General features: G+C 42.6%; 1 protein-coding gene across 2 annotated transcripts; it reads left to right on the top strand.

The window, feature by feature from the left end:
- The first annotated feature begins 5,791 nt into the window (after positions 1 to 5,791).
- LOC112663885 (protein pitchfork-like) lies at positions 5,792 to 11,005 on the top strand. 2 transcript variants are annotated; one of them, XM_025452878.3, is made up of 6 exons: positions 5,792 to 5,916; positions 6,150 to 6,292; positions 6,906 to 7,004; positions 7,963 to 8,090; positions 9,684 to 9,801; positions 10,791 to 11,005. In XM_025452878.3, exons 1-6 carry the CDS (start codon positions 5,898 to 5,900, stop codon positions 10,857 to 10,859), a joined length of 576 nt encoding a protein of 191 aa, XP_025308663.1. In that variant the 5' UTR covers positions 5,792 to 5,897; the 3' UTR covers positions 10,860 to 11,005. The 2 variants fall into 2 exon arrangements, with proteins under 2 accessions (XP_025308663.1, XP_025308664.1); XM_025452879.3 differs by lacking the exon at positions 6,906 to 7,004.
- The last annotated feature ends 3,774 nt before the right edge of the window (positions 11,006 to 14,779 follow it).

Here is a 14,779-nt window from a genome sequence, read left to right as displayed (position 1 = left end):
GCAGGCTCCACGCAGGGAGCCCGATGTGGGACTCGATCCCCGGTCTCCAGGATCAGGCCCTGGGCTGAAGGCGGCGCTAAACCGCTGAGCCACCCGGGCTGCCCTCCATTCTACCATTAATGGACATTTGATTGTTCCAGTTTGGGACAGTTATGTATCGTGTTGCTGTTAAAGTTCTTTTTTTTTTTTTTAAGATTTTATTTATTTATTCATGAGAGACAGAGAGAGAGAGAGGCAGATACACAGGCAGAGGGAGAAGCAGGATCCATGCAGGGAGCCTGACGTGGGACTCCATCCCAGGTCTCCAGGATCATGCCCTAGGCTGAAGCTGGCGCTAAACTGTTGGGTCACCGGGGCTGTCCTGGTAATGTTCTTATACATGCCTTTAGGTGTACAGTTGTATGCATTCCTCAAGTAAGTACCAAGGAGCAGGAAGTATTAGGTCATAGGGATGTCTTTTCACACTAAAAGTATATTCAGCTGTTTAACATCCTAGTAGCATAAGTGCTGTCTGTTTCGTAATTTTAGCCATCTTTTGGGTGTCTCATTATGGTTTAAATTTGTAACTCCTTTATGACTACTTAAGTTGAACACTTTTTATATGTTCACGGTTATTTGGATGTTCTTCTTTCTGAGTTCCCATTCAAGTATTTTATCTATGTTTTTATTAAGTTGGTTTTTTCTTATTGATCTGAAATAGTTGCTTTATATGTCCTAGATCAGCACTGTCCAGTGGCAATATAATGTGAGCAATGTGTTTAAGTTTAAATTTCTTTTTTTTTAAGATTTTATATATTTATTCATGAGAGACACACACAGAGAGAGGCAGAGACACAGGAAGGGGAAAGAGCAGGCTCCATGCAGGGAGCCCTATGTGGGACTCCATCCTGGGTCTCCAGGATCACACCCGGGGCTGATGGTGGCGCTAAACCACTAAACCACTGGGGCTACCCTAAGTTTACATTTCTAAAAGCCACATTAAAAAAATAAAAAGAAACATGTGAAGTTAATTTTACTTCTTTTTTTATTTTACCCAATAAATCCAAATATTATTTCAACATGTAACCAATATAAAATTTATTAATTCGATATTTTGTACTTTTTTTCAAATACATGCAGGGGGCTCGATGTGGGACTTGGTCCTAGGACTCCAGGATCAGACCCTGAGCTGATGCTTAACCACTGAGCCACCCAGGTGTCCCATACTTTTCTCATTCTAAGTCCTTAAATTTTGATGTGTATTTTATACTTACACGAATCTCAATTTAAATATGGGTAGTGGACACTATAGGTCTTGATGCTTTTGTGCTTATGTCTCCCTCCACATCTTGGCTTACTTTCTCACTTTTCTAATGGTATCTATTTTTTAAATTATTATTTTGAAACATTTTCAAACCTAGAAAAGTTGCAAAGACAGTACAAAGATTCTCTTACCTATTCGCCCCAATTCTTCAATTGTTAAATGTTACTTCCCTCCCTCTCTCCCTCCCTTCCCCCCTATATATATACGTATATATGTGTATATATATATATATATATATATATATATATATATATATACACACACAATCCAGTTGACCTTTGAACACATGAGGTTAAGAGTGCTCACCCCCTGTGTAGTCAAAATTCCACCTGTAACTTTTATTCCCTCAATACTTAACTAATAGCTAACTCTTGTTCAGAAGCCCTACAAATAACATAAAGAGCTGATTAACATGTATTTTGTATGTTATATGCATTATACAATGTATTCTTATCATAAGGTAAGCTAGAAAAAATAAAATCTTATTAAGAAAATCATAAGGAAAATACATTTACAGTGCTGTACTCTAAAAAGATCTGCATATAAGTGAAACTTTTCATTGTCTCTCATCTCTCATACTTTTTTCCCTGCATTTTCTGTCCTTTTGCATCTCCAAGCTTCAAGTCTGAATATTTTCTTCTGATTCAATTCCTAATTCTTTTTTTCAGCTTTTATAATCTGCTGTTAAACTCATGCCTTGAGTTATTTAAGAGATAGTGTTAGTTGTGTAATTTTTATTTGATTCCTTTTTATTGCTTCTAAAGGTCTCCAACTTATCATTTAATTTCTTGAATTACCAGCTTTAGCTCCTTTGTTAAATTGATTTATTACTTAATTCAATAAAGTTTTAAATAAGACAAAAATCTATTTAAAACATTATATCAAAAATCAAATCTATTTAGCCAGATCAATTAGATCACTGCAGCAGAGCAGGTGGTTTCCCAGAATAATAATTCTTCTTTATACTTATAAAAAATATTTTATTTATTTATTTGAGAGAGAGAGAGAGAGCATGAGAGAGCACAAGTGGGGGATGGAGTGGGGAGAGGGCAGAGGGAGAGGGACAAACAGGCTCCCTGCTGAACAGAGAGCCCGATGTGGGGCTCCATCCCAGGAATCTGGGATCATGGCCTGAGCCAAAGGCAGACAGGTGACCCCAGAAAAATAATCCTTATAATAGCCTCATACATAGACAACTAAGGAAAGCTAATAAACTATCTCATAAAGCTAAAACAGTCTCCATAAACATCAGGCATCCTCGATGCTATATGTTTAGAAATGTACATGATAGGAACTGCAAAATTCTTAAAGTCTTCATCAAAAGTGGCCCCAAGATAAACCTTTGTCTAAACATTCTTTGGTTCTAGACAATCACCTGCATAGGTTTCTTTGTGTGGGATCATCATTCAAACATTGAATCCTTGATTATCCTTAGAGCTGCCTGACCTTCTACCTTATCTTCTCAGGTTTATCATTACACAATTGGTTATACAGGAGATACATAAAGCATATAGACAGTCCATCTTTGACTGTACAATGTTTGGATTGGCTTTAAGGAAAAGTTGATAAATTTGCACCATTCAGGATATTAGGTGGACTCATTTGTGTGTTACATTAGTAACATGAACAAGAAGACTTATGGGGAAAATTTCTCTTTCTTGAGTACAGTAGGATCTTTGCTGATCCTGTCTTTAGGATCTAATAACTTTTTTTTCTTTTAGCCTCTTACCTTGATGGTCCTTACTTTCTCTCGCTTTGCGTGTTTACTCTGAAGTCTGGAGGCTTCCTCCAAAATCTAAGCCACGTACAGTTACTTTAGAGCCCATGTTTGAAAATTCCAATCTCTGGATTTCCTTTAGGTTTATTTCTACTCTTTTTTTTTTTATACGAATGGCTGTTTTATATTGAATGCCAAACATTTTGCATGAAAAATTATAAAAATTAGTTAATGCTTTGGATAATGTAATATCCAGAGATAATTTACTTTTTTCCCCCCTGGTATGCAGTAAGGGTAGAAGCAGATCACCTTAATGCTGCTGGAGACTATGTAGGTACAAAGGTGGATTTCAGGGTTTTTAGAGAGCTGGTCTATTTTTTATTTACTCTTATTCCTAGAGTTTATCCCTTTAGGGTCCCAACTAAAAGCCCAAGTGTTTTCCAGGCTCCCATCCTCCATAGCCAACTTAATTTTTGGTTCTCAGCTTTCAGAAACATACATGTCCAAATTTCCACTTAAATCCTCTGCTTCTCAGCCACCTGTTGATTAACAGATGTTCAAAGAGAACAGCAGCGCCAACTGTGGCTCACCATTTTAGGCTTCCCCTCTCTCTGCAATCTTGGCCCTGAATAGTCTTTCATGGAATATCTCTGATGTCTCCAAAAACATATATTTTATTTTGCCCAGCTTTTCTTTTTTTTTAAAAGACTATTTGTTCATAAGAGACACAGAATGAGAGAGAAGGCTCCTCGCAGGTGGCCCGATGCGGGACTCGATCCTGGATGAGTTTTACAACTTAATAGTTGTAATAGTTTTACAACTATTAAGCACTTTGGATCACGCCCTGAGCTGAAGGCAGGCGCCCAACCACTGAGCCACCCAGGCATCCCCTTGCCCAGCTTTTCTACCTCTTCGCAGCTGGAGGACTAGTCGGAAGCAATCCAGTCTACTAATGAGGAAATTAGGTGCCATAATATCAAAGTACTTTGCAAAATATGTTTCATGTCACTAGTAATGGAAACACTACTTTCAAAACACACCTGTGGGTACCTAAAAATATTAATATTACCTGAAATATTAATGAAAGTGAAAATTACCAAATCAATACCAATATTTTTATATTTATCATCAGTTTTACTGCAATTATATTTTGAGTAGACAGAAGGCTTAGAGCAAATTATTCAATAATTTTGAGACTGTTTCATTTGGGGAATATAAAAAATAGTGAAAGGGAATAAAGGGGAAAGGAGAAAAAAATGAGTGGGAAATATCAGAAAGGGAGAGAGAACATGAGAGACTCTTAACTCTGGGAAACGATCTAGGGGTGGTGGAAGGGGAGGTGGGTGGGGGGTGGGGGTGACTGGGTGACAGGCACTGAGGGGGGCACTTGATGGGATGAGCACTGGGTGTTATTCTATATGTTGGCAAATTGAACACCAATAAAAAATAAATTTATTTAAAAAATGATTTTGAGACTGTGTCTTTATTCCATTTATAAGCTTTGTTTCTCACACAACCTTGTCCTATTTTACTGGGTTTTACACATTATTTTTTGTAAAAAAATTTTTTTCTCAGTGTTATATATAAGTCAGGTACAACCAATTATTTCTGTACAAAAAAAAATATTTCTGTACAGTCCAGCAGGGCATCTGAATGTTATGCAGGACATGTGACAATGCACCATGTGAAGGGGCAATGCACTGCAGGGTGTCCAGCCTCCCTGGCCCCATGATCAGGAGCATCTCCTCAGTAATTTTTCACAAGCAAAATGCTTCCTTGAGTTTCCAAAATATCCTGTTGGACTCAGCATCACCTTTTTTTTTTTTTTCAAACCCTACATTAAATGTATGAAATTACCCTACAGACAGTTCTAGACCAGGGTGTATGTGGATCCCAGAGTCATCCTCAGAGGCCAAAGGGTAGCATGAACCAGTCACACTGTATGTTTGCTGCCTCCCACATCTGATAACTCCTAAAGCTATCCAAAATTCAAGAGAGAACAGGTTGGTGTTAATATGCAGGACATTTGATGGGATGAGCACGGGTGTCATACTATATGTCGACAAACTGAATTTAAATTAAAAAATGTAAAAAAAAAAAAATGCAGGGCAAAGGTAAAGAAAACACACACCACGACATTTTTTCTTGGAGCTGGGACTGAATACCATCTTCATAGTAACCTCTTGCCATTGTCACCTGCCAAGTACCAGGGCCTGATTGCTTTCATCCTGTTCTCTTAATCCTGCCGTTACCCAATAAAGAGGAATTATTCTTCCCAATTTGGAGATGAGGAAACTGGGACTTAAACACTTAAGCGATGACCAAGGTTTTACAACTATTAAGCACTTCCGCGATTCCTCTGCAGTCCCACTGCCGCACTCAAGACTTCCAACCCTTTTAAAGCCTCGTGCGTGCTCCGCTTAGAGGTAGAAGGGGGCAACCTGCAGAAAAATGGGTCCAAGAGGGGCCTAATAGGGAACACTCTAGGCTATGCTCCATTTAGTCCCCATTCCCCGGTTGTAGGCGTGGCCCTGGCAGCCCATCCCACTCGCCAGCATCTTCCAGGTCCCGGACCCCGCAGTGCAGGTGTGGGGCATCCTAAATCCAGCGTCCCTCCCTCTTCAGCCCCGCACCTCGGTGGCCCGATTTCCAAAGCCCTTGTGCTCAGTCCCTTACCGCGCAGTGGCTGTGGCCGCGAGGCCAGGAAAGCCTGCATCTGCGCAGCCCCGCAGCCCCGCAGAGGTCGCGGGGCTCCCGGGCCCCGGGGGTGCGGGCCCGCTCCTGTGCGCAGGCGCGCCGAGCCCTGGCAGGCCGTTCCCGCGCCCCTGCGCTGCCCTAGCAACGCGGTCCACGAGTGCTGGCTCCGCGGGGCGCGCGATGTGCTTCGGCAAAGCGGGTGAGCGGGGCCGTGGGAAGCGACGGAGGGCGGCGGGCAGGGGCGGGGCGGGGCGGGAGGCTGACGGGGGCGGGTGGGGGGGCGAAGGCCGTCCCTCCTCGAGGTTCGGTCGGGCTTTTGTTCTCCGTCGGGTCCCAGCGGTCCCGGCCTCCGCGCGGCCCACGCGCCCCCCAGCGCTCACTTGGACCAGGGCCTTTCCTTATGTGGAGCTTCTGCTCTTTCTTGGTCTTCAGAGTCGCTGGTTAACTACCCTTTTGGGACAAGTCAACCGAGGAAGCTCTTTCCTCATCACCACCCTCCAAGCTTGTTGGGAAACAAATTTCTCCCTCTTCGAGGAGCGCCCCACAGAGGGCCTGGCTGTTACATAGCAGAAGATGTGAGTACTCCCCTTTTCTTAGGTGGGTTTCAGTCCCCTGACTATCCAGGGATACCCAGGTTCCCTGGAAGAAAATCTCACAGGGTTTGTGACATGAGAAGGTGCCCTCGTCCTCTGCAGCCAGCTGTCAGGTCCAATGTCAGAAATTAAAGGACCCTTGCGCCCCACTTCCAGCATCCTCCAAACACGCCAGCCTTTCTTCATACGCTCCCCACTCCATTCCCATTTTCAAAAGTCTCTGAATCAATGCCTCCCATTCGTCCAAATTTGGAATGTGGTGTACTGCTAGGTCAGTTTATGAAATAAGGTAATCACACTCAGGATGAGATTAAGGTAAAGTCAGCTCAAGGGCTTACAGGACTGGATACACTGGAATGCACAGGAAGGTCATTTACTCTACCTGGCCAGCCACATTTCTCTGCAGACTGGTATGCCAGCCTTGCTTATATCATTGCTTCTATGGTCTTCACTCGGAAGAGTCAAAACAGAAAGAGCAACTTTTGCAGAGGAAATTCAGATAAGAACATTTTGAGTCCACTCTGTTTTGATGACTGTAATATTCTCTGTATGTTTTCCTTCCTTTTTTTCTTTCTTTTTAATATACGACTTGAAGGTGCATGGATTGGCATACAACCTCTCTAAGATCCCGACCAGTAAAAAAGGATTTACTTTTGGTGCCAGAACAGCTGAGAGGTTTAAGACAATCAACAAGGTTAGAAACGGCTGAATGTGCTTAGATTTTAGTGTGATCCATGTTGTTGCATGCATTTGCAACAGGGAGTGAAGCTGGGAGAGCAGGAGGATACCAGAAAATGTGCCCTGAAATTCAAGAAAAATATTTAGACAAAAGCTATGAAGAAGTCCATCTGGAAAGCTTAGGTGTTAGCATCCCAAATGTGTGTGAGAGTCCCTGGAGAGTGGAAAACAATTCTAGAAAGAAATGGTACCAAGACCCTGCTTCAGGGCTGACACAGCTGACACCAAGTATCAAAGCGTTGCTTACATGCATCCTATTATCTTGCCACTTAAAAAGCAAATTCCTACTTTTGAACTCCTTTTGTGTGATTGGATTTCAATTCTATAAGTCTTCAGTATAGGGCAGCCCCGGTGGCTCAGCAGTTTAGTGCCGCCTTCACCCCAGGGTGTGATCCTGAAGACCTGGGATCAAGTCCCATGTCGCGGTCCCTGAATGGAGCCTGCTTCTCTCTCTGCCTGTGTCTCTGCTTCTCTCTCTCTCTCTCTCTCTGCGTGTGTCTCTCATGAATAAATATAAAATCTTTAAAAAAAAAAAAAAAGTCTTCAGTTATAGGATCCTAATCCATGTTGGGGCATTTTTCTGAGTCTTGCACTCAAAGAGAGGGATACTGGCTTTAAAAACAATTTCTGAGTGGAATGGTGGGGACAGCAGGTCTAAAGTCACCTTGTTCCTTTACCTCCCGTAGATCTTTTTCTGCAACCTCAGCATGTGTGTCTTTGGCTAGCTGAACCCCACACTTATCTTGGTTTTCTTCCTACTGTAGCCTTATATCTATAGCCTGAGTAGTAAAACTATAGCTTACACATGAACAGAAAGAGGATAAGTCTGTTTTCTTTAGCTAATGCTATAAATATATATATATATATATTTTTTTTTTCACCCTCTAACATATTTATCTTTTTCTGAAAAACAGGACATGATGCTTTACCCAAGCATGTACCAGGCTGAAAATCCTCAGGAGCAAATACACAAACAAAATTTTGCTCCATTTAATGCTTTCTTGCCTCGATTTAGGACATCAAAGGATACTTCTAATCCTGGGTATGTCTCCCCTCTTCTGGAGCACTTCACCAAACAGCAATAGGAAAGAATGTACAAAGGAGGCACTCCATCCAAACCATGCCAGCTGAAGGAAACCACCCACCCATCTTAATTTTTTTTATTTTTAAAAAAATATTTTATTTATTTATTCATGAGAGACACAGAGAGAGAGAGAGAGAAGAGGCAGAGACACAGGCAGAGGGAGAAGCAGGCTCCATGCAGGGAGCCCTATGTGGGAGGATCACCCCATGGACTGAAGGCTGCGCTAAACCACTGAGCCACTCAGGCTGCCCCCACCCACTTTTAAAGAGCCAACCTCTGACCTTCCAGACCTCTGGCATTATAGAATTCTAAATCATAGTGGTTCATTCAATCAACAGTTATAAGTGCCAGGCACTTTCAAGGGAGGGATCCAGAGATTTTGCATAAATCCATCACACAAAGCTCCTCATTCCTTGGAACTTACACTCTTGAGTCCAGACAGATGAGAAGCAAATACACTTAAAAAAAATCATGTTAATAAGAATGGTTACCATATAATTAAGCAGTCAGACAGTGACACTTCTGAGAGTAAGCTTACTAATTACACCAAGACAGTAGCCATGAGCTAGGACTGTCACAGGCACACCAGGCAGGGTGGTGACAGTAAACGGGGCAGTGATGGAATGGGTGGTGCTACTTTGGCAAGGATGTCCAGAAAGGTCTTTAGGGGAAATGACACTGGATCTGAAGTCTGAATGACAAGACTGAGCCAGCCCTGTGAAGATCTGGGCCAGAGCTTCCCAGGTAGGAGGAGCTGCAAGTACAAAGGCTGTAACCTGGGGAGGAACTGGTAGGAGGAATAAGGAGGAGGCTGGTATGGCTAGAGTGTGGTGAGCAAGGAGAAACTGAAAAGAGAAGAAGAGAGCCAGGGCTGAGCACGTGGTCCCTATAGACCAAGTTCAGGAAGCCATTCAGCATGTGTGGAGCTGAGAGGCAAAGAGTGAAGGTCTTTGTTTTGCTCATGAGAAATTCAAGGATCAGTGACTGAGTGTAACTTTCTCAAGGTTGAATTAAGGAAGTGGAAGTATTGAACATTGGCCCCTGTGTCCATTCTAAGTGCAATATCCAACACAGCAAAGAGTCTACCCCAAAGACCAAGTGTTATGAACAAAGGCAATTATAAATGCCATGTCAATCAAAATGTAACTGGTTTTGCCTTCTTGTCCTGCAATTGCTGATTGAATTAATCATTACACTTTTACCCCCAGTTACAAAGTACAGCAGTACTTATTCATGACTGTGGTAGACTATTTCCTCACCCACCACTCCTGGGAATCCCAGCCAAGGATACTGAGCTGCAGAAATATTTTTCAAACTAGAGTTGATTTTAATCCTAACTGGGACATCAAGATTAGATATATTTAACACTCACACCTATTCAGAAATACATTAACAGGCAAGGGAATCCCACACTTGCCCCACATTAAAAAGCTAATTGGGATGTTGCCTATTTCTCAAGGAATTAGACCAAGTGCAAGTATAGCTGTGGTACTGATGGAGTTCATATATGGTCACTAAGTAACACGGGATGCTTTGTATTTTTATTTCTAGCCCTGGCACGTACAACCCAGAGATGAAACCATCCCCCAAAATCACCTGGCCAATGAAATTTGGATCTCCAGACTGGGCTCAGGTTCCATGTCTACAGAAAAGAACCCTAAAAGCTGAGGTATAAGACTGGAATTGTGTAGAACCCTCTCTCTGATACTTTCATATGTATCAGAGGTTTTTATCCAAGAGTAACTGAATGAGCTTCAGAAACTTTTGTTCCCCTGACAGGATATGCACAGTTTTGCATGAATATGCATATGAGTATCTTTTTCAACAGTTTTGTTACTTTTAAAGGTTGATACAACTGACAAAAGTCACATTTTCTTACCTAATCTTCAAGTAATCTTCTAGTGTAGAAACAGGAGAATTATATCTCGGTGATAGAGGAGGTAAATCAGGCTCTTATGGATTAAGTGACAAGTGCACATTGACAACTGGAATCTAGATCTTGTGATTCCTAAGCCAGTGCTCTTTTCATACACCACTAGAGTATTAGATCATCATGGGGCTATAGAACATTCTGGGAAGAACATGGATTCAGTGGACAGACTGCCTGGGTTCAAATACTAGTTCCCATATTAGTGGCTGTATGATCTCAGGCAACTTTTCTAAGCACCAGTTTTCCTTCCTTTAAAATAGGTATAATAATAGAATCAATTTGATAACACTAAAGATCGAGCTAATGTGGAAAAGCACTTAACAGAGTACCTATAACATAATAAATGCTCAATCCACGTGGGCTATCATAATTCCAGAGGTGCCATTTTTTAAGAGGAACCTTGGATTCATTCTACAACTATTTGTGCAATGCCTAGAATAGCAACATCATCATGTTAGATGTATGAGTAACATTCAGGAATCAAACATACTCTTTGTTTTTGAGTAATTTGCCAACTATACTTAGAGATTTACCAAGTAGAAAACAATTCCTAGTGAGACAGCGGAGTAAGATGACGGAGTAGCTGTTGACAGAATCCTAAGACTAGGCTCCAGTGGGGTGGGCTTCAGCTGGGCCACAACAGTGGTGATGTGCAGTTCATTTTGCACAGCCAGAGGCAGACGGTTCTTGTTGGAATATTGACCTAGACAAAATTCTTTCCATTGCAGCTGTCCACTGACAAGGACTTCAGAAAGCACCGGAACCGTGTGGCCTACCTAAGCCTGTTTTACAATTGAGGAGCTGTGACTACCTTCACCTACTCCTGACCACAGCTGGTCTTCCGCTTGCACTGCTCTACTCTCTTGTCTGCCAGCATGGGGCTCGGGGAGGGGAAGGGGCTCGTAACTACTGTGTGACAACAGAAAGACTACTTCGGAGTGTTCTGTGTCCATGTGCTGGTTTGTCATTTACATACATGGGCCTGGAGAGTTCCTGCCCAGTGTTTAGTCAGGGTGGCTCCATTTTACTTAGATGCTCATGGGTCTTTGTCCTCATGCTAAATTCCCAGGTTCCAGTTTTATGTCTTCTACCACTAGCCCTGGGAACAGGGGCTGTTGGCCTCTAAGTAGCAAGGATTGGATGGCTTCCTTGGCTTATACTTGGGCTTCCTATACACAGAGGATACATACAGGCAGAGTAAAACATTTATATTTTAGAAACTCTTCCAGATTTTGGAGTTCCTGGCATGGAGTGGGCAGATCCGGATTTTGTTGCTTTTCCCAGGCTGATATTAAGCTCACTGAATCAAAAATTCTGCACTTCCAGGGAACTTGAGTAGCTCAGTTGGTTAAGTATCTGTTTTGAGCTCAAGTTGTGATTGCAGAATCCTGGGATTGAGCCCCATCAGGTTCCTTGCTCAGCAGGGAGCCTGCTTCTCCCTCTCCTTCTGCCACTCCCTGTGCTCATGCTCTCTTTCAAATAAAATTTTTAAAAATCCCCATCTCCCAATACCTCATCTATGTCATTTGTCCGTTATCTATATGATAACTGACATGTGTCCGACACAATGGCATGGACTGGGGATACAGCAGGAATTGAAATAATTTCATCTACTGGTCCGGAAGCTACAGAAGCAGTGCCCAGGTGTAGATGCATTCAGGGAATTCCTGACTTGCTGGAACACACTCTCTAGACCTTTGAAATGTTATTCTTGTTCCTTTAGCATTCTGGTATCATAGCGTGTGAAAAGAGCACAACAGTCTGAAAAAGTAGTGGCCTCATGGGGGTACATGCCAGGACAAGAGAGAAATGCATGGAAAAATCAAAACCAATCCTTAGCCTCTTTTTTTTTATTTTTTAAATTTAAATTCAAATTTCCAATATCTAATATAACACCCATCCCATCAAGTGCCCTTGGCCTCTTGAAGCTGGGGCTGGATCCATCCCTGCTCTCTGCTCCTTGCTGGAGAGCACCCCCATGGGTATAGAAAGGGAAAAGGGCTAAGGTCTGTGTGACTTAACAGCTCAAAGCAGCATGCTCCATCATGGCTGCAGTCCAGCACAAATGCCTGGGCCCAGGACTCTCTACATAAGGTCTGGACCTAAAGAGGCTTCATTATCTCTGTGAAAGGGGAACAGCTGCAGAAGGCAGAGTACCAGAAATCCAGCCTAAAGCCTGCTTCCAGGTCTACATTTGTCCATTCCCAAGGTCCCCCCACTCAGCCTATTTTGTTGTCAGAGCCCCCACCTGCTGTGGCCAAGTTCAGAGAATTCATTACACAACAAATCTCAACAAGATAATATTCTTCTGAGGGTGTCTTTGATGGTGAATGGCACATAGAAGCAGGCCTCAATCAAAACTTCTACCAGGATGGTGTGAAATTTCTGATGACATTTGCATACTAAGAGCAGAGTCAGTGGAGCTAAGAAAGGGGGAAGCCAAGAGATCACCTACTGTTGATTGGCTCTGAATTCTGGATTTAGGAGTCAGATACAAAGAGGTCTTTCATTTCAATTTAGGTCTTTCATCCATGATTATGAGCTTAGGAAAATGGCCAGAGTTCTAGAGCAGAAGCAACACAGGGAACAAAGGTTATGCATCTCTCTGGAGTTGAGTCTCTGAGGGAGCCCAGCGGAGGGCTGATCAACAGCAGAGGAGCCCTCTTCCTCAAATATCTGATTGTAGGTCTCTCCACTAAAACCCATCATGGGGCCCCTTGACTGGAGAATCAAGTGCAGACATTTAGCAAAACCCTTCTCATCTGGCCGCAACCCACCTTGGCTGCCTCATTTCCTGCTATCCTCTCCAGGTGCCTTGTGTCCAGCCAGTTGAGATATCCTGCCACGCTATATTTATACAAACTCTCCAGCCTCTGTGCTGTCCTTATGCTGATTTCTGCATGAGATCCCTTTTCTAACTTTTTCTACCCAGTGAGTCCCTGCACATACTTCAAGGCAAAATCTAACATGGTTTCCTTTGTGATACCTTCATCTTTCCTATCACTCTCAAGCACCATTCACTGTAACAGCATTTATGTCACTTGTATCATCATGAATTGGGTGGCATAGTGGTCATTGCTAAGCACTTGTTATCAGAAGATATGTCAGATCTGGGGAATTAATGAGAAAAATAAACAGTCTCTTTCATCTAGATCATAGTCCAACTGGGGAGACAGATGTGCAATGGGTAAGATACAGTGCATTGTGTAGTGCAACGTCAGAGGTACAAAGTGCTGTAGGGAGAGGGGAGAGGGAGTAATTACCTCTCATAGTGGGTGGGAGAGTAGGCAGAGGAGATGCAAGAAGATGTCACGGTTCAGGGAAGATTTTACTCACACAAAGACATCTCAAATAGTTTATGAATAAATGATATCTCATAAGTAGTGATGGCATAAGAAATAAACCAAAAACTCTAGAATACTTTTATAAGTATAACCAAAATATAGACTAGGATCCATGTGGCTACTTTCTGCATGAATTTACATTTAAAAACCATATTACAGCTGCCAAAAATAATTTAAAAGTAATTCCAATCTTTATATCTCTTACGAACATTAAAATCTCTAACTTGTAAGCATAGGCAACATTTCTCAAAATCTTCATACTATATTCCTATTCATAGATGTTGGTGTGGAACATCTCCCCCAAGAAATTCCAAATTCTAAGTCTCTATTTTCATCTTCCCCACCCATAATTTCTATTCCTTCTTTCTTCCCTGTTACCTTCCAGCTTTTTTTTAAGATTTTATTTATTTATTCATGGGAGACACACACAGAGAGAGAGAGAGGCAGAGACACAGGCAGAGGGAGAAGCAGGCTCCATTCAGGGAGCCCGACGTGGGACTCCATCCTGAGTCTCCAGGATCATGCCTTGGGCTAAAGGCAGCGCTAAACCGCTGAGCCACCTGGGCTGACCACCTTCTAGCTTTTTAAAAGTCACATTTACTCCTCCTTCCTTTTACCTTTTTTGACCTAGTGGTCTCTCTCTCTCTCTCTCTTTCTCTCTCTCTCTTTATCCTTCTCCAGTCCCTCAGTCTGTATCACATAAGATACAGGAATCAGACAGACAAGATCTTTATTAGTGTGTTGGGGACAGAGTGGCATATTGGGGGGGCAGCCTGGGTGGCTCAGCGATTTAGCGCCACCTTTGGTGCAGGGCATGATCCTGGAGATCAAGTCCATATGGGGCTCCCTGCATGGAGCCTGCTTCTCCCTCTGCCTGTGTCTCTACCTCTCTCTCTCTCTCTGTTTCTCATGAATAAATAAATAAAATATTTTTTTTAAAGAGTGGCATATGGGAAGGTGGGGAACACTCACATATTAATAAACCTTGTCCCCATTCTACAATGATAGACAAGGTGGAATAGACCATAAGCTGTGGAGAGCTGCTCTTGAGTACTGGCTTCTATAATCCAGGAGCAGAGAATTTCTAGCTTTGGCTTTACCAATACCTTATGTTGCTCCAGTGGCTGAGGACAGTCCCTGCTAATGAATTTCAGCTTAGTCCTGAGTCTAGCAATCATATCTCCATCTCACGATCTTTGCACTCTAAATTTAAAGTTATCAATAGCTCTTTGGGGGATCTGTGAATTGACCAATGGGAGAAGACACGGAGCAAAGGTCTCTGAGTGAGGACCCACAGCACAGACATTAAGGGCAACCACCAGAGCATGAATAGAGGTGATACTGAGGCAGGAATAGCAGCTGACAGGGCAGGG

The sequence above is a fragment of the Canis lupus genome, chromosome 17, assembly GCF_003254725.2.
Source record: "Canis lupus dingo isolate Sandy chromosome 17, ASM325472v2, whole genome shotgun sequence".
Taxonomy (NCBI): Eukaryota; Metazoa; Chordata; class Mammalia; order Carnivora; family Canidae; genus Canis; species Canis lupus.
Note: the sequence above shows the minus strand (reverse complement) of the source record. Positions and strands in the feature narration are given on the sequence as shown.